This window comes from Quercus suber, unplaced genomic scaffold (assembly GCF_002906115.3).
Source record: "Quercus suber isolate HL8 unplaced genomic scaffold, Cork oak 2.0 scaffold_78, whole genome shotgun sequence".
Lineage (NCBI taxonomy): Eukaryota > Viridiplantae > Streptophyta > Magnoliopsida > Fagales > Fagaceae > Quercus > Quercus suber.
Window position 1 is genome coordinate 361,193 of NW_027069543.1, and position 27,832 is coordinate 389,024.

At 34.9% G+C, this 27,832-nt stretch overlaps 2 protein-coding genes and 2 long non-coding RNA genes across 6 annotated transcripts; 2 read left to right on the plus strand and 2 right to left on the minus strand.

Annotated features, from left to right (window-relative positions):
• Positions 1–497: 497 nt before the first annotated feature.
• LOC136067585 (uncharacterized) lies at positions 498–5,130 on the minus strand. The gene is given in 5 exon segments (XM_065773676.1): positions 498–1,104; positions 1,107–1,535; positions 2,250–2,364; positions 3,041–3,147; positions 4,762–5,130. Coding segments are annotated over 5 exon segments (1,365 nt in total). The 3' UTR covers positions 498–759.
• Positions 5,131–5,958: 828 nt separating this feature from the next.
• Positions 5,959–7,441, plus strand: LOC136067564 (uncharacterized). The gene is made up of 2 exons (XR_010629015.1): positions 5,959–6,517; positions 6,988–7,441. It is a non-coding gene; the product is annotated as an uncharacterized LOC136067564 (long non-coding RNA).
• A 6,432-nt stretch (positions 7,442–13,873) lies between these two features.
• Positions 13,874–21,514, plus strand: LOC112001937 (telomere repeat-binding protein 5). Of its 3 annotated transcripts, XM_065773625.1 has the most exons (12): positions 13,874–13,989; positions 14,613–14,703; positions 15,596–15,756; positions 15,862–16,699; positions 16,975–17,166; positions 17,284–17,346; positions 17,428–17,507; positions 19,782–20,020; positions 20,216–20,527; positions 20,602–20,665; positions 21,005–21,195; positions 21,346–21,514. In XM_065773625.1, the coding sequence occupies exons 3-11, from the start codon at positions 15,676–15,678 to the stop codon at positions 21,149–21,151; spliced, it is 2,016 nt and encodes a 671-aa protein (XP_065629697.1). In that variant the 5' UTR covers positions 13,874–13,989; positions 14,613–14,703; positions 15,596–15,675; the 3' UTR covers positions 21,152–21,195; positions 21,346–21,514. The 3 variants fall into 3 exon arrangements, with proteins under 3 accessions (XP_065629697.1, XP_023889881.2, XP_065629698.1); XM_024034113.2 differs by having other exon boundaries at positions 21,005–21,514; XM_065773626.1 differs by having other exon boundaries at positions 16,975–17,115; positions 21,005–21,514.
• Positions 21,515–22,328: 814 nt separating this feature from the next.
• LOC136067565 (uncharacterized) lies at positions 22,329–27,405 on the minus strand. Its single transcript, XR_010629016.1, has 2 exons — positions 26,090–27,405; positions 22,329–24,109 (listed from the first exon to the last, which is right to left on the minus strand). It is a non-coding gene; the product is annotated as an uncharacterized LOC136067565 (long non-coding RNA).
• Between the last annotated feature and the right edge of the window lie 427 nt (positions 27,406–27,832).

Here is a 27,832-nt window from a genome sequence, read left to right on the forward strand (position 1 = left end):
CAATTGCACTAGAAATATTATGATTTTCTTTTTATAGCTAGATTCTTTTTTTAAGATATGGGACATTACAGTTCACCTTTTTTTATATATAAAGTTTTAGTTAATATTCTTTTGTTTCCTCTTGTCAAGCTTCTATACTATGATTTATCCATAATACATTTCAGATCAATTCAGATAACATCTTCAATAATGAATATGTTCTTAGAACGAAATAAACTGACTGATGACAAAAATTCACTCAGATACGGACAAGCTGTAGTAACTGTTTTTCTTGATTAATCAATATGGCTTCAAAACATAAGAGCAAGACTGAGCAACTAATAATTTTTTTTTTTAAATCAATATATTTTATTGAAGCATAATTTATTAAAAAATATGAAGAAGTTTAAGGACAATGAATAAAAAATAAAAATAAAAAATAAAAAAAGCAGAGTAAAATCAAGTAGATTTTGAAGCAAAAAAGGAGGAGAATTTTCTTCTTTTCCATCAGGATAGGATTTAAAAAAAGAAGAAGAACACGCAAACGATTTCCATAATTACAAGTTTACAATCAACAGTCAACACGTAATCTATGTATAAATCTGAAAGCACAAAAAGTTCCCCGTAGGTAATCTCATCTCAACATTTTCTTGATACAAAGACCAAATAGAAGCAAATCAATTGAAAATACAGGACTCATTAGAAATAAGGAACAAAAAGACCCTAGTGAAGAAAAGAATCTGTCTCCCCTAATTACGTAGTTCCACTGAAATATGCTTTTCAAGTATCAATATGCTCGGAGGTTGCCCCTTTAGTTACTTCCTCAATCTCTGAACCAGCTCTTACAGTGTTGTTACTTGTCAGACCACTCTCACTGGCAGAACCACTGGCATTGTCGATTGCATCATCAGTGCCCTGTGTTCTCAAGGAGCCCAAATTAGGGGTACTAGGACCAGAAACTCTGGCATTGTCGATCACATCACCACTGCCCTGTGTTCTCAAGGAGCCCAAATTAGGGGCATTCGAACCAGAAACTTGCTCCTCCGACTGGTTTGGCCTATTTAAGGCATGACAGTGTGGGCAGTAATATGTAATGTATGGGAAATCCTCCTTCCTAGCAAGCCCTGTACATAAACAATACATGAATTTGCTTTCTCCATGCCACCACATCTCTGCAGATAACACNCCACAAGCACTGCTGCTATTCGAGCAATCCATCCTCCATCAATTGTGGCTGATCCTTGAGGATTGTGATGACTAACTACCAGCTGATTATGCTCAGAAGTCCGAGGATCAACCTCAGTTCCCTCAGAATGAGGTGTTTCTCCATCAGAATGATGCAATTGAGCAGTCTCCATACTATTGGATCTGGTGGAAACTTGTTTTCGATTTCGGAGCCCACCAGATTGCACCAATTCAACATCACTGCTTTTCCCTGTTGGAGCTTTAAGCTTAGACTCATCTCCAACTTGTATGTTCAGGCCCGAGTCTGCACCCAACTTAGATGCCAGGACGGTTGCAGCAGCTGCCTTTGCTGCTGGATCAGTGTCATATCTCTGCACAGAAGAGCTTACACTAAGTACAAAATATGTATACCCCCCCCCCCCCACCCTCCCCAAAAAAAAAAAAAAAAACTATGAAGTGAGGCTCGGAGAAAACACCTCAAGGCTCAACCATGAGGTTTCAGCTCATAGTATGCCTTGCAAAACAATTCAAAAACAGATTCTACCCAACCATATATATAAGGTCATTCTACCCACTAAAATGATTTTTCTTCAATAAATATTTAACATGAGATTTACTTCATTCATAAATTCTTCACAAGCATTACAAGAATCGTGTATTTTCTAGGTGGAGGCTGACTCTTTTTAATAATCTACACATTACACAAATTTTTCATCAATGCATGTTTTGTCATTCACAAAATAGGCAACTGAAACTTTAAACTAGCCCTCCTGCTACAATTTCCTACAATTCCATAATTTAATATCTTTCTTTTGATATAAAACTGACAATTACTTCATAAAAACAAGACAGGTGATATGGCCTTCAATCCAAAACCTCGTACTAAAGATTTCTACAATTGTTAATAATTTGTTTAAAATTCTTTTTGAAAAAAGAGGGTGAAATTATGCATCAAGGCTAAATCTTCAAGCTTTGCAATTTTAATAAAAATTTACAGCACAAAAGGCTACAGAACTCAACAAAAAGTTCTAGGCGAGACAAAGAATGATGAAAGTGATACAACAGGACTAGCTTCTAATAACAACCTGAATGAGTTGCTGAGTGGAGTAATAATTTGTCTTCTCTTTAAGCTCATCAATTTTCGCTTTCCTTTCAGCTCGGAGCCTTTCCAGAGTTTTCTCATCCTTCCGATTGCCTATTCAATCACATGATGAGATACAAATCATTATTATGCAACTTCGATATAACAACCACATCATTGGCCTTTATTTATTTATTTTCGTTGACCAGTATGAACTTTCAGATAATTCTCAACCAAAAAAATGGTTTTGAAAGTGAACGTGTTTATAATACAAAAGATCATAATTTAATCGACAATCAAAACATGCATTCCTTCAAATCTTAGCAAGTAGTGCTTCTGTATGGGCTTCATAGAATAAAGAATTGGATGTGCATGAAATCCGGTTATCTTTGGACTCAGTTTACATAAAGTTCATAGAGAGAGAGAGAGAGCAACAGGATGTGTATGCCAAAAATAGAGTTTTTTAGTAATAAATTTTTTTTTTTTTTTTTGATAGGTAATCAGAAAACATCACTACATTTTTTTTTTTTTGGATAGGTAATCAGAAAACTATTATTAAAGAGAAAATAAGGAAAAGTACAAGTTGTTCAATTTGATGAACAATCAAGAAAAAATTGAACAAACAGCACAACAAAAAGAGTAATTAGGAAACTAAGCTAAGGGAAAGCATAAACTCAGAGAGAGAAGAATAATAAGTAAAACCTCAACAACGAGACCACTCCAAAAGACTACGTTGGCATAAAACCTTTAACTCATCCAACGTCTTCTCATTATCCTCAAAGGAACGACAATTACGTTCCAACCACTAAATCCACATTAAGCCTTGGAACCAAATTCCAAAATGTTCGAATTATGTTTCCCAAGCCACTGATGCCAACAGGATAACAAACCCGCCACTGAACCTGGCATAACCCAATGAATACCAAAAGCTTGAAGCATAAAAGTCCATAGGGAATGAGTAATAGGACAAGGAAGAAGAAGGTGGTCTACCGACTCCTCATCACAACAACACATACAACACCAAGTAGCCAGAGGGCGACTCCTAAGCATTAGATTATCCAAAGTGAGGATCCGACCATGTGCAGCAGTCCACTAAAAGAACGCCACTCGCCTAGGAATCTTTGGTTTCCAAACACCTTTCCAAGGAAACAAAGAATTCGAAGCACCCCGAATCGCATAGTAATAAGTCCGTATGTCAAATTTACCATCACCTTTTAATCGCTAACAAAGAGAATCGCTCCTATTACCCCGAGGAATACAAATTTGGATAAGCTGGAATAGGGAATAAGATGCAGCTAGCTCTCAATCTTCAAAAGCTCTATAAAACCTTAAATCCCATACTCTAATAGTACCCCCTTCAGGAATCCACAGAACCTCAGAGATGCAAGCATCCTTGACTGCTGAACACACATAGAGCTTAGGATAGAGATCTTTTAGAGTATTATTCCCAATCCACCTATCGTGCCAAAAGAGGATACGAGTGCCTTCACCCACAACAAAAGACAGATGCTTAGAAAAGCTCTCCCACCCTTCATTAATGCTTCTCCATAGGCCACACCCATGAGTCCTCCTACACACTTTAATACACCATCCCCCTTGACCCTCACAATATTTTGTGGAGATAACTCGCCGTCAAAGATGGGTAACTTCATGACCATATCTCCACAACCATTTTCTTAATAATGCTTGATTAAAAGACACCACACTTCTAATCCCCAAACCACCCATCTCGACGGGTAAACACACCTTTTCCCAAGCTACCAAAGGATATTTGAAACTCTCCTCAGAAGACCCCCAAAGAAAATTCCTTTGAATACTTCCCAATCTAGCAGCCACATATTTAGGAATAGTAAAAAGAGATAAAAAGTACGTTGGGAGGCTTAAGAGAGTACTCTTAAGGAGCATGAGCCTATCACCCTTAGATAAATAGAGACGCTTCCACCCAGATAGTTTCTTCTCCATTTTCTCCAAAATAGGATTCCAAATCGAAGCTGTCTTAAAAGAAGTCCCCAACGGCATTCCAAAATATTTCATAGGCAAACTGCCCACTCTACAATGGAGAATATTAGCCAGTGCATCTAGATTTTTCCTCCCCAACGGGGACAATCTCACTTTTCCCAACATTGACCTTCAAACTCGTAAAAGCCTGAAAACAAGACAACACCAACTTTATGGACAGAAGTTGTTCTCTAGAAGCATCACAAAAAAAGATAGTGTCATCAGCAAATAACAAATGGGAGATATGCACACCAACAGAGTTCACAGAGCCCACCTGAAAACCCCGAATAAGATTACACTCCTTTGTCTTCTTCAATAGTCTACTCAAAACCTCCATTATCAAAAGAAACAGAAGCGGGGATAATAGATCCCCTTGTTTCAATCCACGAGAACTTCCAAAAAAAACCTTCAGGGGAGCCATTTACCGGGACTGAAAAGCGCACAAAAGTAACACAAGCTCTAATTCACCCCCTCCATTTCAACCCAAAACCCATCCGGCCCAACAAATAAAACAAGACCTCCCAGTTCACATGGTCATATTTTTTTTCAATGTCAAGCTTGCAAACAACACCCGGTAATCTGCTCTTCAACCTGCTATCTAGACATTCATTTGCAATAAGCACGGAATCTAGGATCTGCCTTCCGCCAACAAATGAATTTTGAGACTCAGAGATAAGATTATCCAGAACCGCCCTCAACCTATTAGCCAACACCTTGGATAGCAGCTTGTACACACTACCCACCAAACTAATGGGGCAAAAGTCCTTAATGTTAACAGCATTACACTTCTTGGGAATTAAAGTGAGAAACGAAGCATTCATAGACCTTTCAAACACATAGATTCTAGGAAACATGAACACAGAATTGACACGGACATGACACGGCATGGGATATGGTAACATGGCAATTCTTGAAAAATTAATACATGACATGGTGGGAATACAAAAATTAATTAATTAATATATGGTGATACCTTGGCCATTCTGTTGTGCTGTGGCCTCATCATGTTCAAAATTGTTGGTGGCTGAGATGTTATGACCATCTTATTTCTTATAGAGTGGTTGAAGTTGTATATATGCTAAGACTTTGATTTACAATTACATGCTGCTAAAAGGTCAAATTCTGTTCTGAATTTGAGGATTTGTTAATTGTGATACTGCTAAACCATATAGGTCCTAGCTGGGTGATAAGCTGCAGTTGATCTGGTTCATTCTCATTTATGAGGAAAGACAAATGATTCTCCAAAAGGGAATCAAAATGCCTCGCACTGGATATCTTTGTACCTTATTTAAAAATGAGAATCACCGTATATATGTTTTTAGAGAACCTCATGTTTAAGAATAACCGAGCAAGAAATAGCTATTTTTGCTTATTTAGATTTACAATCTATTCATTTCTTTTTTTGTGCTTTCTTCTGTACACAGCCTGTGTATTGGGATTGCCTTCTTTTATTAATGAATTTATTTACAAGTAAAAAAATAAAAAATAAAAAAAAGTAAGAAAAGATTTACAGAGTCTATTGGAGGACCTGGAGGCTGTCTTTGTTTTCATCACATATAGTTTTGGAAATAATTATTAAGATAATCATATTTGTATAATAATAATAAATAAATAAATTATTAAGATGATCATGTAGTAAAATCATGTAATAAACTTATATTGCAAGATGGGATTATATCCTATCAAGGATTTGAAAGTTCCCCACTTCATTGGAAATAATTATTAAGATAATCATATTTGTATAATAATAATAAATAAATAAATTATTAAGATGATCATGTAGTAAAATCATGTAATAAACTTATATTGCAAGATGGGATTATATCCTATCAAGGATTTGAAAGTTCCCCACTTCCCCCATAATTTTAATTATTGGTCAATAAATTCCTTACATGTAACGTGCAAATATAAAATCACTGCCTTGGTGAGGTGATGATGTTTATGATGCTGCTAAATACCTATGAGATGATTTTTGATCTATAGCTCTCCCTAAATCCTTGGCAGTTGTAATTTTTAGGCTCTTCAGGTTGAACTAGCGTGCAAATTATTCTGTGAATAAATCTCATCGGAAGTATTCTATTATTCTGCTTTGCAGGCTTGGAGAGTTGCTAAAGCACCGGAAAATGACAGATTCCAGTATACACATTTTGCACACAAGCTAAACAGCTTTGACACTGCTCCCAAGAAGTTATTGGAATCAGATTCTCGTTTGCGTCCTGATAGATCGGCACTCGAAAGTGGTGACCTATCCCAAGCTGGTTTTGAGAAGAGCAGGTCTTTCTCTCTAACATGCATGCGCTCGCACACATACACTTATACACATGCACATGAAACAAATGGATAAAATTTCATAAGACTACTCATGATTTGTGAACTCCATGATAGTTAGCCCAAATCAGGGTGGTACCACGCTAATGTGTAGGGCCATGGCAGTTGGGCACTGTTGCTAGCATTTCTCTTTACAAACATAATGAATACGAGATATTAAACTTTGAAACACAACTGTACCCATTGTACCACTAGAAACACGAATTTTTTGTGGATAAAATGTTTATTATTATTATTATTATTATTATTCCTGTTCATTGAAATAACCAGGTCTCTAGTGTAGCATTTTCATTTAGATTATGGGTAGATAAGGGAGATTCGTTGCTTCTTGGTTGAAAATTTTGATTGGTGAATTGAGTTCTATTCAAGTTGGGATAGAAAAAGAAGCCTTAATATGACTGGTTAATCTTTTGCAGACTGGAGGAGAGGCAGAGAGCTGAAAAGAGAAGCCGAGAGTCCAAGTGCCATCAGTTCACTCCGAAATGGTTTGACCCTACCAGTGAAGTTACTCCTACACCTTGGGGCGACTTGGAAATCTACTGCTACAATGGCAAATATACTGAACACCGGGCTGCTATTGATAGCTCAGATGGCGTCAAAGAGACTGATGTTTCATCAAAAGAGTTCAATCCCTGGCAATATGAAATATCGAGCCCTGAATGATCTATGCCATATATATGTTACATCAACAGAGTTCAACCCCTGGCAATATGAAATATTGGGCCCTGAATGATGTATGCCAATATATGTTTGCGTAAATTTATTTATTTATTTTTTCCATTAGGTCATATTGTGTTTTAGCTAGTTCTAATATTAATATATTATTGCAAAACTTTTTAAGTTTGATATGCAGTTTTGGTTTTTCGAGCATTTGATTTCTTAATTTTGATCACTCTGGTCCTTTGGTCGACATGGTCTGGGGAGATCATTTTGTATTTACACGAGGGGATCAGTCGGAACTGTGAAGTAGCCCCCTAGCCTACAAACATTTTTGTGAATCTGAGAGGCGCTTTGAGCCCCGTTTAGTAGAGCATCTTAAACACTTGTTTTTAGTTTTTAAATAACATTACATATATTTTTATACATTTTTTTCACGTACATGTATTTTAAAAAACTACAAACAATATTACTCAAACTCTTCTATTAAACATGCCATAATATTTGAAATTTTGAATATGCAAGGTCAATTAAATTACTTATATAATATACCTGAGAAGAATAGCATATATAATTGGGCCATTGACGGGTGGAAAATTATATATTTTTTTAGAAGAGGGTGGAAAATTATAAGTCGGATTAGGATTAATGTTAGGATCATAAATTTTGTCACAATTTTTGTCATAACTGGCTCATGTGGCAAGTCCTGAGTAGTGGAGTTGCACCACTTTTACTCTACCATTTACGACTTGTCACATAAGCAAGTTGTGGCAAAAGTAGTAATCCAAACATTTTCTGCCGAATTGATCGAATTCACTTGGTTTTAACGCAAAACATATATACTTTGTGATAAGAAAGTTTATGTATACTGTGTACATAATTTTGCATGATTTTTTCTTTTTTGTTTATAATTTATTGATGTGTTAAGTTCTAATTGATGTTGAAGATAACTTGTGTAAGTGATTTATCCATGTGAAATTGACTTTGGTTCAACCAAATTTGCCACTCTGAGCATCTCTTCGGTATCCGGATATATTAGCTAAAATTTGGAGAATTTGTGCACTATTTATGCTCCAGCAGATTTGGTAAACCTGGTTTTTTTTTGGCTCATGAACAGTAGCCCATCAAGTCTAATGGGCTACTGTTCATTCTTCAAATTCTTTTTTTCTATTATAATTAGGTGTTGAATAAAAAAATGTTGGAAGATGTGTAGTTGTTAAAAAAAAAGAATAAATAATGAACGAAGAAATAATATTTAAATGAGATAAATAATCTGTTGGAAGGTGTATTTGAAAAAGTTGGTAGATAAAGGTAAAAGTCACTGTTCATTTTCCAAACAGTACAAAAATTTGATGAATCTGCTGGAGATGCTTTAAACGAGTTATAAAGAAGTGTGAAAATTTTGTGTGCTGTAGAACCAATTTGTCTTTTGGCAAGAATGCAAGATTGGAAGTTGTACATTAGGAGGATGTATATCATGCATCGGATGTATAATATATTTTTCCGTCCTTTGGAAGCATAGTAGTTCTGTTAAGATCACACTATTGTCACAACTTTGATGACGTGTGATTAGTAAACTATCACTTTCAAATAGCCCTTTTTTTTTTTTTTTTTTCATTACTACACACACACACATCTATACATTCTCCCAAAAAAAAAAAAAAAAAAAAGTTTCTAGCGAAACACGACTTTTAGAGACTCGAGTTCTAAATAATGCAATATAACTAATATGTTTTGTTTCCCATCACATAACGAACATGTTTACAAAAATAGCAAAACGAGTAAAAAATATCTCAAAAAATGTGGTACAAAATTGTGTGCAAGGATCTTCTCTAAGAAGAGGCAATAAGAGAAAATGTGAACATAACTTTTATTATAACTTTGATATGGTCGATTGTCATGAGTCATCGAAAAAGAAACGAGCGATGAATTATTTGTAAGTCAAAATTGTGACATAAAAGTTGTGGTCGTAAAAGATTGAGATATGCCATTGATGTTTCATTCATGCATGGACAGGTGTAATGAGGATGTGGACCTCACGTGTAAGGTGGCAACAGGCTAAGCCCACGTTATTGGGCGAGAGAGTCTAGAGAGGGTGGCATGGGCAATGTCAAGTGTCAACCAACGCTACAAAGTACGTACGAATGAGAACAGCCATTAACGAGTACGTATCTCTGTGGTGAGTACGTATCAGTCTCTCCGATTTATACTCAGTCTCGGACACATGTTTCCCCTCACTGTTAACCCTCTTTTCACACCACAAAAATAAAACCACCCTTATCTCGAAGTTCCCGTACTTTTCGTCCCTCTACGACAAATCATTGTGTCTTTTGTGCAACTTTTGGCTACTTTTGAATCAGGCAGTTTCAGATTCAGAATGCTAACATCATGGCTTTAATTCAAAACTTCGAAATGAGGAGGGACATGCTTTTGAGTTTTGAATATGATTAATCGTTCAAGTATATGATAGTTCTTTTGAGACATTCTATACCCAATGATGCTAGAAAGTGGCCACAACCCTTTCATTTATTAAAATACAGTGGTGAAGAGAGTGGGAAGGATAATTACGACCATATTTATCTTTGTATTTAGAAAAAAAAATGATAATAAATTAATAATAAGAACATGATGATGAATAATACGTTGTTGAACTTTATCTTTGTATTTACAAAGTTAGGTGTTGTTTGCATGAGTATGGTATATGGTAGATTAAAAGCATAGGTTTCTATGTCCCTTTTATTTGCAGCTTAGAAAAGTATGGTTTGCAAATTCATTGATCATTTAATGTTCGAAAAAAGTTCTACTATTTAGCAAGTACATGAACATGCAAAGTCAAATAGATTCTCGTGGAGGCTTCACAACTTTAACAAAAATTTAAAAAGTTAGGCATTATGAGGTGGCTATCAGGCTATGTTTTTTTTTTCAGTTGATACATAGCTATCGGGCGTTGTGAAATGAAATAATTCCCCCTTTCCCAAAAGAAAAATTTTGGTGTTACACCATTAGTCACAACTCACCATGTGGCAAGTTCTGATCGGTGAAAAAGTGTCCCTACTATCACCCCTCCACTAATCATAACTTGCTACATGGGTGAGTTGTGACCAATAGTGTGACACCAAAATCGCTCTTTCCAAATAAAAAAGAATCTTTTCAAGCTAACCTTAAGCTAAAACTTCATATATTAAATTATTAATAATGTGCATCTTATAGGACAATTTTTTAAACAATTGAAGTTGACTTATTTCAGGAAAAAAAAAATGAAGGAAATTGATTTATAAAAGTGAGCAGTAGATTTTAACAGTCCAAACACTTCACCTACCTATTTCCTAGTGAAAAGTATTATTAATAAATGAACAGTATTTTATTTTCTCTTTTTTTTTTTTTTTTTGAAACCTTTTCTCTTTTTCCTACTATTGACTTGTTATTATTTTTTGTTTTGTTAATTTGGGTCGTACATTTTTCATTCAAATTCAATTAGATTCCTCTGGGGGCTACTTAAATTCAATAAATAAATAAAAAGGCACAGGTGAATATGTGAAATGGAATTGTTTGACCAGCTTTTCCTTAAAAAAAAAAAAAAAAATTTAAGGTAATATATCAATACTGCGCAATTAATTCCACAAAAATCATAAACAAATGAAGTGGACTTATAAAAATTAAAAAGTGAGCAACATAGATTAATTTGAATTATGCGAAATCCCCCTACGGTTCCTGATGACAGGTGAGAAGAGAATAGGAATATAAAAAGCAAGCAACATAGATATTAAAATTATCGTTTGTTCGTAACATATTTATTGCATGTGAATGGGATAGTGATAGTACTTTTTTTTTTTGAGAAGGTATAGTGATAGTACTTGAGTTGGCCCAATTGGATAAGGAAATCTAGCATAAAAAATGGAAAGTTGGAAACAAACAATAAAATAGGACCCATGTTTCTTGTTCATAAAAAAAAAAAATAGGACCCATGTTTCTTGTTTCCTTTTAAACCTGTAGATTGGAAAACTCAGAAGCTTTTCCTGTCTCTCTCTCTCTTTTCTTTTCTTTTTAACGATTCAAAAAAAAAAAAAAAAGTATTATACTTTTCACTCTAGGATTGTGTCAAATAATATGTTATTTTTAAAAATTAGGATTTTAGTCTTGCTTTTACTTTTATTTTTTTTTTTGGGAGAAAAGTCTTGCTTTTACTTTAAGTAAATAAATTTCTAATAAAAAAAAAAGCGTAACTAAAAAATATTTTAGAATAGATAAAGTTTTCTTCTAAATTGAATGTCACTAATACTTTAATATATATACTCTAAGATTCTTGAGAACGTGTCGTGTTAGAACTTAAATGCCCTAGAATGTAATTAAGCCCACGTCTTGGTTGACTAGAATCAAATAAATTTATCAAAAATATGAGATCTCAATATTTGGTTTATTCTCTGCCGTTTATTCTCAAAAAATAAAAAATATTTGGTTTATTCATAGCAATTCTATACAAATTTATTTTTCAAAAAATATTCTTAGTAGGGTATCTGTAGGTCTAGTTGAAGCTCAACCTATCATTCAACCCAACCATGTCAAATGGGAGAGAAAAAAACTGCTATCGACTAAGAAGAAATAGAGTCTCAATCATTTGGAAATCTATTGGTTGCAATCAAATGATGGAAGGATCTAGGCCATCTAGTGATGGGAAGGGTGAAAGATCGCAAAATCTTCACCAAATTTGGGTGGAGATTGGTCTAGACGAATATATCCTTGAAAATAGAGATAAGCAAACAATGGGTAAGATGGGTTAGGTGTGTTGGATTCCCATGTGGGAAACTCAACACTCAACCCATAAAAGGCAAGTTCTAAATCTTTTAACTCATTGTTGATTGGCAATCTTCATTGAATTTGGCCAAATCCCGACGGGTTTACCTAGGTTTAGTGAGTGGGTCGGCTTATTCGGGTATTTAGATGGTTCTAATCCTTAGGTTTATAAATTCAATGCCAAATGTATTATTGCATGATCAACAATATCATAATGAAAACTATAACAATACAAGCAATATGCAACATCTTCTATAATGCTATATTCAACCAACTACTGATGCAATATTTTGCTAAATTATTAGTGGAAAATTATAGTTAATTGGTTGACAAAGTCCATTTTGTAGATATGCCCTTTGAATTTGTTCCCTATTAGTAGAACAAAAAAAAATTATCTTCTTATACAGGGATCCACAAGAAGATTTGCAAACTTTAGCTCGATATGAGTCTATTTACAATTTGATTAGGACTCGTTACTATGCTCAAGTTTCTCCATAATCTTAATTTCTATTAGCATATATTTCATACAATTAAAATCGATAAACATATCAATTAATAGCTAATAACATTCAACTCAAGATATTAATTTAAATACATAAAGTTTAAACATACAATTTGATAACCTAAAAAATGATAAAATAAATTAGCATAAAAGTTTTAAAAGCCTTATAGCTCAACTGAGTGTTTTCAATAGAGATATTCAAAATTTAAATTATTTTTCCCCCAACTGTCAAAGTATCAAAAAAAGAAGAAAAATAGAGACTATAATAATGTATCTTGAACCTTTTAAAAATTTGTAAAATTCAACATTTCCTTTTCTATTCTTCTACTCATATCATTGTAATTAAGTGATTTTATGTCAATAAATTGATAAGTCATAAGACACATATAGGGACATAATATGAATTTATAGTGACATTTATAATCTCAAATGGTAATGATTAAATTTTAATTTTTAAAAAATCTAAAAAAATTACAAGTTAAAATAGAGACAAATGAACATAAAATATTTTTTTAATACAATATTGATAAAAAAAAATATTACACATTATTAAACACACAAGATACAGTCTAAATAGAGATACCATCGAGAGGAAAACCACACAAACAAATTAACAAATATTTTTAATATATATATATTTTTTATTTTTTATCTTAAGAACAATACGATGGGAATGAAATATCAACTGGCCATGGTCCCCTCCCTCCATTGAGTCAGAGGAAAATTCAGTACTTAAAAAAAAAATTGATATATATATATATATATTTAAAATTCATTTTACATTTACAAATATTTTTAATCTATATATATATATATATATATATTTTTTTTTTTTTATCTTAAGAACAATATGAAGGGAATGAAATATCAACTGGCCATGGTCCCCTCCCTCCATTGAGTCAGAGGAAAATTCAGTACTTAAAAAAAAAATTGATATATATTTAAAATTTATTTTACATTTTTATTAGAGTGAGATTTTTCATATACAAATACCAGTAAAATTAATAAAAAAAAAAAGGAATAATTGTTTGTCTTTGGCTTGGGGCAAAAAATTGCGAAAAAATTTAGTTGTTTTTTAACTTTTTTTTTGAGAAGTGCGAAAAAGATTTAAATTTGAAAGTTGAAAGTGAGTGAATTTTATTTATGTGAAGGAGATAAGATGAAGCCAAATGAATGGAGAGCCTCCCACGTGGTGAGCATAGAACTCATACGGAGATGAATGGATCATCCAAAAACGGAGGAACTGGTCCAAGTGGTTTTTGTCAACCTGCTGTAGCCAGTAAACTTTACACCAAGTTACCGGTTAACCCAGGTACAGTTACTTGGGAAAGGTCAAAGTTTATAAAGCTTGGGGTTGTACTTGTTCCTGTTGTGGGGGTTTAAGATTTTATTATATGAAACACAAAAAAAGGTTTGAGGTGGTTTTTCAGGGGGGTTTTTGGTGATCAGACACAACCCAGTTTCATAGGTGAGAATTACATTATATCCCTTTTTACCAAACTCTGTTTTCAGACAGATAAAAAAAAATATGATAATTTAACAGACAAAGATTTTTACTTCTAATGATAATAACTTTGATGAATTTGACTGTTGTTCTTTCCATTTTTTGTCCTAAAATTTCACACAGTTTCAGTTTCTTTCATTTTTTATTTTTATTTTTTTGAGGGAGACTCATTTCTTATTTGGTTTCTTGTGGTTTTATTTTTCATAAAATTTTTGGAACCCTTTTTCTTTTGTTGCATTTTTTTAATGGACTCATGTTGTAAAAGCCTCACACTCTCTCTCTTTGATATACAAAGAAAAGTGTGATCTTTAAGTATAATAAGGGTATAACCTTAAATGGTATTAAAATAATTGGTTTTGGCGGGACTTGTTATCCATGAGGGTTTAAGGATCCCAAAACCCATTTGGACAAAAAAGAAAAATCATAAACTATTCTATCATTGGTAATGTTTTTTTGGCGTCTTTATGTTTTTATAAAATTTCCCCCCTTTTCATGCGCTGTAGGCTCTGTCGCGGTTTAAAGTTGTAGTTTTTATTTTTTATTTTTTAAAGATAAGATTTTATTGTCATTTCTGTTTGGATTTGCAGTGACTGAAGGGTTTATGTATTAGGCTCAAGTGTGCATAAATTGTCGTCAAGGATGGGGTGAAATGGAGGTTCCTCAAATACCCATGTAAATGTAAGTTTTTTATTTTATTTTTTGTCTGCTTCAAACAGACAGTTACCACATTTTTGCTTCAAATGTGTTTGATTTTTAAGTGCAAGATTAGATTTTTGTTTAGTTCTTCATTGTATAATGATTTTTTTTTTTAAATTTTTTTTTTTTCCGGTTTGTTTCAAGTTTCAAGTTTCAACTTTCAAGTCCTACTTGGATTATCATCCATAGATTGGATAATATGAAAGTGTACTAATGGTACTCTTTTTTTATTTTTTATTTTATTTTTATTCATGAATAAAGCAGCATTTGGCTGCAAATTTTTTTGTGAAATCTTAAAAAAAAAAAAAAATTGTATTGTTATATTTGTCTGGTGATTTGGTAAAGTCAAATTTAAAAGATTTTATTAATCCATTGGTGAACAAGGAACTTAAACAAAAATTGGAACTGGTAGACAGACTCCAACACCAGTAATATTATAATCGGGTCATCTATATTTTCTAAGATCGTTTGTAAATTTTAATGTAATTTTATTAAATTATTGCATGTCTGTCGTTTCCTTTTCTTCATGGAATCAGAGTCCATAGATTGGCTCTGTTTTTATTTCTAAATTATTAAGTTTCAAGCGATCAAGATTCTTTTATTGAATGGGTGGACTTTTTTTCCCCGAATATCTATTCGTTTTTGTTGACTCTCATGCCCTTGCTGAAGTAGAGAATGCATTCACAGGCTGTAGTGCTCTTTTCCATTTTGGAATTATGACATTTTTTTATATAGAAATTGCTATATGTACTGAATATTGCTACCTATTTAATACAGTTGAAGAATATATGTAATTGTTTTCATCTTAATGTTGGTATGCTTGGTATTTATGTTGTCTAAAAGCCCCTGATGATTACTAATTTTGGTTTGGCAGGTGCTCTGGTGTCTGCAAACTCAAGGAAGCTGGTTATTTTCATCTAATGATTTTTTCTTTTTGTATTGAATGTCTAAAATATGGTCTTGCAAAGGAGGATAGAGTACGGTTTCAATGGCTACCAGGTTCCTGTTGTTCCTCGAGCTTCAAGATCAGTTAGGGTAAACAAATGCTTCCATTCCAAGGTTGCTTATTGACCTTTTTTTGTATGGAAATGGTCAGTGTCCTGATTCTGTAATTTTTTTTTTTTTAATTCCTGGTTCTAGGGGAGGGGACCAATCAGGAAGAAGTGTGATGGCAATCAAATACGTGCATTTGAAATTTTAGCTAGTGTAGCTGGCAATATATTGCAAGAGAGTGAAAGTTCTGTTCAAAGCAATGCTGCTGGTGTTAAGGATCAGAATCACATTTTCTACGCTAACTCTAAAGGAGAGAGAGAGGATGAAGGACGATCAATCAAGAAAGATCCTTGTGAAGGGGAAAATTTTGATGAGAAATCCTTTGCTTGTGTGCCAGGTTTCCAAGGGCACCATAAAAGCTATAAATTAAATGAATTTTGCGAGGCCCATGACAATATTAGTCATAAGGTTGGTTCTGCATCAAATACTTATGATCATTCAGAGGTGACATGTTCTGCTGAGAAGTTGGCTACAATCAGTAGGAAAAATAATTGTGGATATTCCTCAAGCAGAGTAGTGGGTGGCCCCCCTTACTTTGGGGACTTTTATGAAGGCAAAGTAGGAGGTATTCTTGAGAGTAAATTAGAAGATGGACCGTATAGAAGTAGAAGTGGGAGAGACCTAAGTCTAACTGTTGCAGGCAGTTCAGAGGTTCCAATGGAACTGGACAGGGAACCTCTTGCCCTGGTCGATTCAGAAAGTGATGTAAAGGTGACATCATCAAGGGACTGTGTAAATTTTGTTCCTTTTCCCAGGCATTGTGATAATATGAAAGTAGTTAGTAGAGATGATGACGAAAATTCTGTTGGGTGCACTCAAACCAGCACCATAATGAAAGCCTATAGGTCACCACCAGATATTCAACAGAGAAGAATGAAGAAACTCTTTCCTTCCAGACACTGGAGGAAATCTCAAAAATTGAAGGGTAGGGGTTTTTTGGAACTGGAAATATGCTTTATGTTTCAGTTACTAGTGGGTCACTCACTGTCACTGAAATTTAATTACGTAATATAATAGAGTCCATTGAACTTCATATATATACTATTCAATTCATAATAGGTTCTTGTTGATGTTTTTTGTTGAGGATCATGAGGAATAACACACTATTTTTTGTGCTAGTCCTTTTAGTATTACCAATCAACCTTTTTGTAATTTATGATCTATAATTACTCGTAGTTTCAACTTGGGTTGATGTTTCAGATGGAAAAAAGAAGCCAATTTACTGCAACGGGAGAAATTTTCATATAGATGAAAGACCACAAAATATCTATCCTTTCAAAAAGAGGAAGTTCTTCAGTCAAAGTCCAATATCTGCGTCTGATGGAGGATCACACCATGAAGGTGTAATTAATTTTCCTAACAAGAGAATAAATGGTGACAACCGCTCTGCAGGTTCACAACACATGGATTCCTGCTTTCCTATTTTGTTATATTTTCTGTTTGTGTTCAAGGTTAAGGCTTTAGGAATATATTCAGTTTTGGCTGAATATTCCTAACTCTTACTTGCAGCATTTGGAGCATCATCCTCAGTAGCAAGTCAACAAGCACCTCATGAGTCCAAGGGTTGTGATGGTAGGAAATCCTGTAATGTACTGAGCTTTAGGATCTGGTTTCACTTTGATAGGTTCTTATGCATTTTTCTTTGTTATTCAGTGAAGCTTAGCATAAAATCTTTCAAGGTTCCAGAGCTCTTTATAGAGATTCCTGCAACTGCAACTGTTGGTTCTCTCAAGGTATGCATTTCCTTCTGTTTTGAATATGTCATACTATTTTTTGAAGAATTATTAAGTACTCCAAAGTACAGCCACGTTGTACTCCATATTAATAAAAGCAAACCACCTAATACAAAATTTAACTTTTTGACATGATTTTTGGAGGTTTTGTCATATTTTTTTTATTAGGTAGTGTTTATCATGTGGAGTACCATCTCAGCTGAACTCCAAGAGTATTTTGGTATAAAATACTTTTGTGAAATGTTTTCTTTATTTTCTTGTATTTGGTGCAATAGAAAATTGTAAATAAATAGAAAATATTTTTCACAATCAACAGAAAATTATGCTTAAAGAAGGTGGAAACGGCTTATGCTTTGGTGAAGTGCAAACCATTTTTCAGAAAAACTTATACCCCTTCCCTAGCTCGCCTAAATTCTCTATGCCTGCTGTAGCCATCTCCCTCCCTCCCCACCCTCCTGCATTGCCTTTTACCACCTCTTGTCCCCTACTCTTCCGTGTTGCCATTACCACCTCTCCTCCATTCCACTGCACTACCACCATCAACTCCCTCCCGCGCTCCCATCTTTTTGGGGGTTATAATCGTGTTGAGTATTAAAAGTTAGTGTTGGTTATTTAATTTTCTTTTTAGCGCAGGTTAATCATTAAACTTGATTAACTTATTATTTTCTTATATAAAGTAAACACTATGACTAGAATTTTTTACACCTTCACAAATTTATTGTAATTGTTAATAACTAAATTGTAGTTAAGTTTATAATTAGATAGATTAATTTTTATCAATTAATTTGTAAAAGTTATATTCACCAACCTTGTATTCTTATAAACCCTATATAAATTCTACTACGAAATGGATTATATACATAATTAATAAATTGAAAATAATTTTTTGATATCTTTTGAACTTAGAAATCTAATCTTAAGATTGTATATGTATGTTTTATAGGGTAAAATTTAGGTATAGTTCTATCTTATAAAAAAAAAAACTTAGGTATGATCCCTTAGGTGTACTTAGGTGTAGTACATTAGGTTCCTCAATTAAATTTAAATAAATTGATATATCGAATTTAACTGTCCCTGGAAAAGATAATATTGTTTGTGCAATCATGTGTTTAGATTTAATTGGAGAACCTAATGTACAATACATAAGGAATTGTACCTAAGTTTGACATATTTTATATATGTATGCACACAAACACGCTCATATGAAGCCTCATAGTAGCCCTGCCACCACCATCTCTCCTTATTCTCCTTCGTTACCGCAACCACCTCCTACACTCCTGTTCTCCACTTCTCTGTGTTGAGACCACCACCACCACCCCCTCCATCCCTCATTCCCTCCCTACCCCTACACTGCCACCATACTCATTAGTGCCACTGGACGATTAATTTTAGGTTTTTGCGGGATTTATAGGAGAGATTATTGATGCAACAAAGTACTCTAATCTTTTTTTTCAATGCCTGAACCAAACAACAGAAAGAAAATCATTTACCTTTTAAAATTTTTTCTATTGAGATTTATGTCAAAACAGTGTGTATAAATTTAGTTCCAGTAAAATAAAAAAGACATGTATGGCTTTTAGAAATTACAAAGAATATAGTTGAATAAAATGTTTGTTTCAAAGCCACAAATGGTTGCACATGCACAAGTTTCTCTGTCACTCATGATTGTAATTTCTTTGAAGTGTTTTTAGTTAGATGGATTGCTTAGGTTGATGCATGGTTTGTAGATTTAGCAGTGTCTATGATTTTTTTTTCTTGATAGTTAATAACTGTAAAATTGCACAAATCAAGGACTAATTATAATATACAGGTTTTATGCACTCTCTCTCTCTCTCATATTGTGTTACAACTTCTCTGTCTCATTCTATGTCTTCTTTGTTGGGGAAAATTAGGTCCAGGATATTAGTTATTGTACAATTTATTCTCAGCACTGGAGGATTAGTACCTTTGGAGTTGTCGTGGTGCCTTTTCCTTCTGATGCTCGATTAAGAGAAATAAGCTGGCTGTGGATGTTTCATTCATTTCATCAGGGTACAAATATATTAACAATGTCACATAACAGGTTTAAGATCATATAATACCTGTGTCATCTGGGAATATAATGAACTTCTTATTGTTGAATGGTACTTTGGTTTTTTTGGTATAAAATTTTGCACTAACTTATTGCAAAGTGCATTTTTTGTAACACTTAGGAAGGAAGCAAAAAGTTTTTCTGTGCAAGCTTCATGTGCGTATTTATTGTATCAGTGGTGTCTGATTTTTAAATTTCTGCAGAGGGCAGTTATGGAGGCAGTGACTGCTGTGCTTGGAGATGGATTGCATGTTGGTATCCTGCTTCAGGGAAAGGAGATCAGAGATGACAACAAAAGTCTGCTTCAGACTGGGATTTCTCAAGTTCAGAAGCGTCATAGTTTGGGTTTTATATTGGAGCCCGGACATACACAAATTACTCCACCTGCATGCACTGAACACCCTTCTATGGTATCTGGGGGCAAACCTCGCAGTTTATCTAGGTAACAATATTGTATGTCAACTTTATGGTTAGTATCATCTTATAGTTGCTCTTTTTTTCTTCGCACTCATTCTTTACATTTCACAAGCCTGGGAATTTATGATTTTATCTTGTCACCTTCTAATTGTGCTACTATGTTCTATATTATCAGGCATTTAATTGTGTTACTAATGAGTTCATTATGTTCTATTATCAGGCATTTGGCACCTTTGACGTTACAACCAGGAGCATTGTATGCATCCCCAGATTGCCAATTGTTGAATTCAGGTGGTTCAGTTGAAAGAGACCTCAATATTGTTCCCTCTCTTGCTGATAGTTCAACTGGCAATGCCATGCCAGAGACCCAGGCATTGGTTGCAGTTCCAGCTACCAGCATGGAGCCATTGGCTGTGGTTCCATTTGATCAGAAATCACATCCTGAGTTTGTACGGCGCCGAATCAGGAGACCATTCTCTGTTTCAGAAGTAGAAGCATTGGTTCAGGCGGTTGAGAAACTTGGAACTGGAAGGTTTATTTTCTTTTTATGCTTACTTTTATTGCTTAGATTGTGTCTGGATTATAAGCTTCTTTCTTGGGTTTTAGGTGGCGTGATGTTAAATTGCGTGCTTTTGACAGTGCAAAGCATCGAACTTATGTTGATTTAAAGGTTAGTGATTCATTTAATATTTAACTTGTAGCTGAATGGTTCATTTGATACCCCCCTGGACTTCTCTGTGCTTGTTTCCTTTTTCTTTGGTTATTGTTTTTATTTATTTATTTATGCAATTTCTTGACTAGATGGGAGAAAAAAATAACTCCACTTTTGGTGTTAGTGTTTTTGCCATGTTTTATTTAATTCATGTCAAATGCTCTGTAGTTGGAGTAAATGCTTTGAGTTTAGTAGTTGTTGAGGTTTCAATTGCATCATTCTGGCCACTGGAAGTAGAAAAATATTGGTTAGTTTAGATTGTCCATATGTAATGTATGGGTTATGGGGATTGTGCAGGATAAATGGAAGACATTGGTGCACACAGCAAGAATCTTGCCTCATCAAAGGAGGGGAGAGCCTGTTCCTCAAGAGCTTTTGGACAGGGTCCTAGCTGCCCATGCCTACTGGTCGCAGCATCAGGCGACAACAGCTCAAAACAGCTGAGGCATTGTGTTCTTGAGAAGTACAAAGGAGCATGTAGAAAAAGGGTTAGAGTTAGATCTATGGTTGTTATTATTAAGTGAAAGATTGACACAATAGAAATTTTATGTAAACGAAAGTTTATGCAATATGTTCACATTCACTTGATCCACAAACCAGCACTCCTTTCCTTATGAAGGGTTGGTTGATCTGTACAGGATTTATTGAAGAAATGGCAGTATGCTTAGAAGTCACCAAATTCACTGTAAAGGTTCAAGAATTCTCTTTTTCTGATTCCTTTGCTGCCTTGCTGCAATTTAGATTTTTCATTGTAATTTATTCTCTGTTGTATATAAATTCTTTAATCACCAGGACTATATTTTTCAATGCATTTTTTTACTTTTTACGAAGTACAAACCAATGTTTCCTGATAATCTGGCTTTGCTTGATTTTCTTATAACCAGTGTTTTAACTTTGAATACAAGGAAATGACCTTTAACCTTGTAAATTTTCCAAGCCTGACATTGATAATTACAGGCAAAGATCATCTTGTTGAAAGTGATATGAAAGTCCACTTAGGCCCCGTTTAGTGGCCTTAGTGGAGGATTGGTTAATTATTATCCTAGTCTTTTGTTTTGTACTCTACTGGACATAGGCTGAAGATACAGTGATCCCTGTGTGACTAATGGAAATTTACTTAAAACATATTAATATCGAACATTGTTTTTTCTCTAAAATAAATATATTTTAAGCAAAAATATATGTTTAATTCTTGCATCTTGGGTAAAATTCTCTTTTAATTTGTCTTTGAATTTTAAAAGTAAAAAAAAAAATAATAATAATAAACTCTGTACTCCCAATTATTTCCTGCAGTAATTCTTGTTTATATCAGTTTGTTTCAGCAGGGTTCACTAGTGTCACTCCAAAGATAAAGTCATAGGATTTTTGGAATGGTAGTTTAATTATTTGGGTTTTCAAATGCGTACCTCTTTCTCACGTTTGTTGGTTCTTATACTCGCAAATTGCTCCCCCCTCCCTCTTCCAAAAATGGGTCCTAAAGCCTACATTTTTCTGATTAATTTGTGGTTAATTTGATGCATGTCATCTCAGTTTGGTAAAGTCCATGGAACAATTGGATGACTCAGTGTTCTGATTCTCACTGAGGGAAGGAATAAATTATTGAGATTTGGAATTAGAACCAGAAGATGAAAATGCTTAAACTGAATATTATTAATTTAGAGAGAGGGTTTATATACATCACAGAAAACAGAGGGCGTAACTAACTTGACTAACAAAAAATAACGAACTCCACTAACCAACTAATTGTATAGTGACGTGTACATCACATGCTTATTTAACAAACTAAAAACGACTTGTATCATTTCTGCCTATTAGTAAAACTGTGTGTAGTATAGCAGCTTCTCAGAACTTATCTTCAACACGGCAGCATCTGCAGGACTTCTTCTTCAACACTCCCTCTCAAGGTGGAGCATAAATATTATTTATGCCCATCTTGGAAAGAAGGTTATTGAATTGCTGGTGTCCAAGAGGCTTTGTTAGAAAGGCTGCAAGCCGATGTTTGGTTGAGACATGGAAAGTCTTCACAATATTGTCTTGAATCTTCTTCTTCACAAAATGGTAGTCCAACTCGATATGTTTTGTCCTTTCATGATACACAGGGTTAGCTGCTATATGAATTGCAGCTTGGCTATCACAATAAATAAGTGCAGGTTGATCATGATTGATGGTAAAGTCTTTCAACAAACCAATTAACCACACAAACTCACTGACCAGAGCTGCCATGGACTTGTACTCAAACTTTGCAGAGGACCTAGAGATTGTATGTTGTTTCTTAGACTTCCAAGAAATGAGAGATTCACCCAAGAAGACGCAGTACCCTGTAATTGACCTTTTGGTATCTGGGCAGCTTGCCCAATCTGAGTCACAACTCACAGTAAACTTTTAGGTGCAAATCTAAACTTATGGAGAACAACAACCCTTGACCTGGTGATCTCTTTAAGTACTTCAACACCCTGTGAGCTGCCTGCAAGTATGTTGTCTTGGTTGCGAAAGAAATTGGTTTTCTAAGCTGATGCATACTGAAGGCTATGTCAGGCCTTGTTAAAGTTAAGTACAATAGCTTGCCAATCAACCTTCTGTATTGAGAAGGGTCTGGTAGTAACTCTCCATGATAATTTGAGAGTTTGGCATGTTGTTCCGTGGGAGACTTAGCTAGTTTTGCTACCAATTGACTAGCTTCTGCAAGAAGTTCTAGAAAGTAGAACATACTTCCTTTCACCAAACTACCTTGCCACTTCCAATCCTAGAAAATACTTTAAAGGTCCAAGATCTTTTAACTTGAACTGATCATGAAGGAAAGTCTTGAATTCTGAAATAGCCTTTAGATTATTGCTAGCCACGAAGATATCATTCACATAAATCAAGAGTATAAGAATCACTCCATCTTGGACCCTGGTTAACATAGAGCAATCTGACTTTGACTGGCTAAAACCATCATTGACAATGGTAGTGCACAGTTTAGAGAACCACTGCTTGTAGGCTTGCTTAAGGCCATAAAAGGACTTGGTGAGTTTGTAAAGCTTCTCCCCCTTGCTACGAAAACTAGGTGGAGGTAGCATATATACCTCCTCATCTAAGTCACCATGAAGAAAAGTATTGTTGACATCAAGTTGCACCAAATGCCAATTGAGGGCAGCAGCAACAACAAGGTTCTGACAGTAACAAACTCAACCACATGACTGAATGTTTCATAATAGTTAAGTCCTTCCCTGCTGTGTATAACCCTTGGCCACCAACCTAGCCTTAAACCTTTCAATACTGCCATCAGCCCTATGCTTTATTTTGTACATCCACTTACACCTAATTGGAACCTTGCCAACAGGTAAATCAGTGAGCACCCAAGTGTGATTGGCTTCAAGGGCTTGGATTTTATCATCCATAGCATCATGCCATCTTGGATCTCTATAAGCCTCAAAATATGAAGAAGGTTTAGTAGCAAAGACAAAGCAATAGTAAGAGCTATGTGAGGAGAGGATAATTGATCATAGGATAAAGTTGATTCAATGGGAAAATGCTGAATAGGGAAAGGGGAATTAGCAGCAATAGCAAGCTTACAATGAAAGTCTTTTAGATAGGCAGGAGCTTTATGGTGCCTAGTGGAATGCCTATTGGGTTGAACCTGAGAGTGAGTAGCAGGAATAGATGGGATAATGTGACTAGATTTAGAATGTGTAACTGGGAGATCAGTATTGGATGGAGAGGATGTGGTCATGGAAGGGGGTTTGTGTCTAGAAAAGCATCCGTAGTGGGGTTTGTGTCTAGAACAGCATCAATAGTTGAACTAGAAAGAATAGAGGAAGTAGGTGAATCTGAATCAGTATTAAAAACAAAAGGAGGAGGGGATGGGAAGAGAGAACCAGAAAATGAAGATGAAAAAGGAATATGGGAAGTCAGATGATGATTCATTGAATGAAAAGAAAAAATAGGTTCATGAAAAACCACATCTCTAGAAAGAAAAATAGTGTTGGACTCTTAAGTCAAAAAGTTTGTAACCTTTAACACCATATGGATGACCAAGAAATATGCAGGGTTTAGCTCTAGGATCAAGCTTAGACCTATGTCTAGACAGTGTAGAACAGCCTAGAACCCTGAGGCAAGAGTAGGAAGGGATGGAACCAAGTAAGACTTCATAAGGAGACTTGTTATGCAAAAAGGGACTAGGCAATCTATTAATCAAGTAAACTGCAGTGAGAACACAATCACCCCTGAATTTTAAAGGAAGATTGGCTTGAAAACGAAGTGCTCTAGCAACACTGAGTATGTGCCGATGCTTTCTCTCAACCACAGACTTTTGTTGAGGAGTATCAACACAACTCAGTTGATGGAGGACACCTTTGTCAGTGAAAAATTAAGACATAGAGAATTCAGGACCATTATCTGATCTTAGGGATTTAATCTTTGTTTGAAATTGAGTTTCATCAGAGGTAAAGAAAGAATGTAAAATGCTTTGTGTATCAGATTTGAGTTTTATCAAATAAACCCAAGTACACCTACTGCAATCATCAACAATTGTAAGAAAGTACTTGAAACCATTCAAAGAGGGTACAAAAAAGAGACCCCAGATATCACAATGGATAAGATCAAACATTGAGAAACAAACATGATCCTCATTAGGAAAAGGAAGTCTTTTTTGCTTTGCAAGAGGGTAAACAGTACATAGAGGAAAATCAAAAGTAGAGAAGGTCACATCAAAAGCAGTACCAGTAACACTATGCATTCTCAATAGAGAGGGATGACCTAATCTATTATGCCAAAGAACAGATTTATTAGTAATACCAACATTATTACAAGATGGAAAAGACGAACAACTAGCTGAAGAAGCTCAAGGAGAGTAGACACCAAGATGAGACAGGATAGCAGGCAAGAAAGTGGAGAGTTGAAATGGTACTGAAAGCTGATCAGAATTGGATTGCTATAGAATGTACAAACCCCCATGCATTCTACTCAATTCAACTGTCTTCCATTGCACTTGGTCCTGGATAAAACAAAAATTGGACAAAAATATGCAACAACACCTTAGATGGTGTGTCAATTTGCCAATGGAAATGAGATTGAAAGAGAATGAAGGCACACATAACACATTATCAAGGACTAAATCAGTAGAGAGCTGAACTTGACCAATGTGAGTAACTAAGAGTAAGACAGATTCACCATTAGGAAGTTTAATAGATATGTGAGCAGTCAAGGTAACCTTTGTGAGTAAGGAAATTAAATGGACCATGTGGTCAGTAGCACCACTGTCAATAATCCAATCATGTGGGAAAATATCAAAAGGAACAAGAAGATTGGACGAAAAAACTGAATGTTCTAAAGTGATTGATGTATGCAAACATAGAGAATCAACTTTATCGAAATCTTTATCCTTAGTCATAAAGATAATACCTGCTGTGTTGAAAGAACCAGAAAGCTGAGATGGTTTGGAAGGTTGGGTGATGAGAGTAGCTGCTTGATGAGTCCCAAGAGATGACTCTAGACAAGGCTGCTGTGATCCCAAAGCATGAGATTGAAGCATTGTCATTAGTTGTTGACAGTGAGATGAAGTGAGTGCTATTGTGGTTAACTCTTCCATACCATTTGCGTAACTAGCGGGAGAGAAAGCAACTTGGTTTGTTGAATAACTCTTTCCCTCGGACTTATATCCAGGAGGATAGCTATGGATTTTATAGCACTTATCCACCACATGCTCAGTTACAACACAGTGTGAACAAATTGGCCTATCTTTCTTGGCATTAGGCTTGCCAGAATAATTGCCTTTGTTAGAACCATTAGGACCTTTCGAGAAAAGAGCAACAACAATCTCAATGGCATTGGGTTAGATCTTAGAACCAACCCTTCTTTGCCTCTCTTCTTGTGTAACAAGAGAGAACACTTTGTTCAGTGAGGGCAAAGGTTCCATTAACAGAATTTGTCCTCTAACTGTAGCAAAAGCTTCATTGAGGCCCTTGAGAAAATTCATAGTGCATTCGTCTTTTTGATATTGTGCAGAAGCAACCATAGAACCACAAGTATAGACTCCACATGAGTAAGAAGGAATAGACTTGTAATTGGCCAATTCATCCCACACAATCTTGAATTTGGTGTAATAACTACTCACAAAAAGATTATCTTGAGAAAGATTTCTTACCATTCTTCGAAGCTCAAAAACCCTAGGTCCATTTCCTTGAGAGAGACGATTCTTCAAATCTGCCCAAACTTCATGTGCAGTGTTCAAGTAGATAACACTAGAAAGCAAATTTTAGGACATGGAATTGAGAAGCCATGAATGAACCATCCTATTGCACCGCTGGAAAGATTGGATCTGAGGTATTCGCAGGAACTCGAATAGTACCATCAATGAACTCAGTCTTGTTCTTTGAATCAAGAGCATACAAGATGGACCTACTCCAAGTTGAGTAATTCTCTTCAGTGAGAGGTTCTTTGACAAGAATTGTTCTAGGATTTTCTCCAGAATGGAGGTAGTAAGGACTGGAAGGTTTTTCCTAAGCAGGTATGGGAACTTGAGGTGCAAAATCAAGAGTTGTAGAAGCGGAAGCTATTAAAATTCAAGAAAAGCTTGAATTAGGTTTTGAAGGGAAAATAACCAACTCCACTAACCAACTAATTACATAGTTACGTGTACATCACATGCTTATATAACAAACTATAAAACGACCTGTAGCATTTTTGCCTAATAGTAAAATTGCGTGTGCAGAACTTATCTTCAACACAGCAGCATTTGCAGGACTTCTTCGCCAACATAAATTACTTCACATTAGATGCGATTGAAAGTTGTTGGGGAGAAATTAATGCAAAGAATAAATGACATTCTGCTCGACTGACTCTTCTTTCTAAGCAAGAAATCCACAAATGCGGTGAGACCAACATGTTGGACTTCTTTAGTCATGTTTGATACAAATAATGGTAGCTTGCTGTTGAAAATGTTTCCATTCTCCATGACGTTGAAGTTTGGTTTGAGTCCCCACAAATGTTGATCCTAAGTACAACCTTGTCTTTATTAATGAAGAAAAATGAAGAGTATTAATTACAGAGAAAAGGAAACAAATTAAGTAGCTGGAATAGAAACAGAAAGAGAAGACGAAAGAGGCACAAATGAATGAGAAACATCACTCATATTCAATCTTTCAT

Excerpts from the sequence above, each read along its gene's own strand:
- LOC112001937 (XM_024034113.2), top strand. The coding sequence starts at position 15,676 with ATGGTCTTGCAAAGGAGGATAGAGTACGGTTTCAATGGCTACCAGGTT. Across the intron at positions 17,347-17,427 it reads TGAGTCCAAGGGTTGTGATG|TGAAGCTTAGCATAAAATCT; the intron begins GTAGGAAATCCT and ends TTTGTTATTCAG. Across the intron at positions 17,508-19,781 it reads CAACTGTTGGTTCTCTCAAG|AGGGCAGTTATGGAGGCAGT; the intron begins GTATGCATTTCC and ends AAATTTCTGCAG.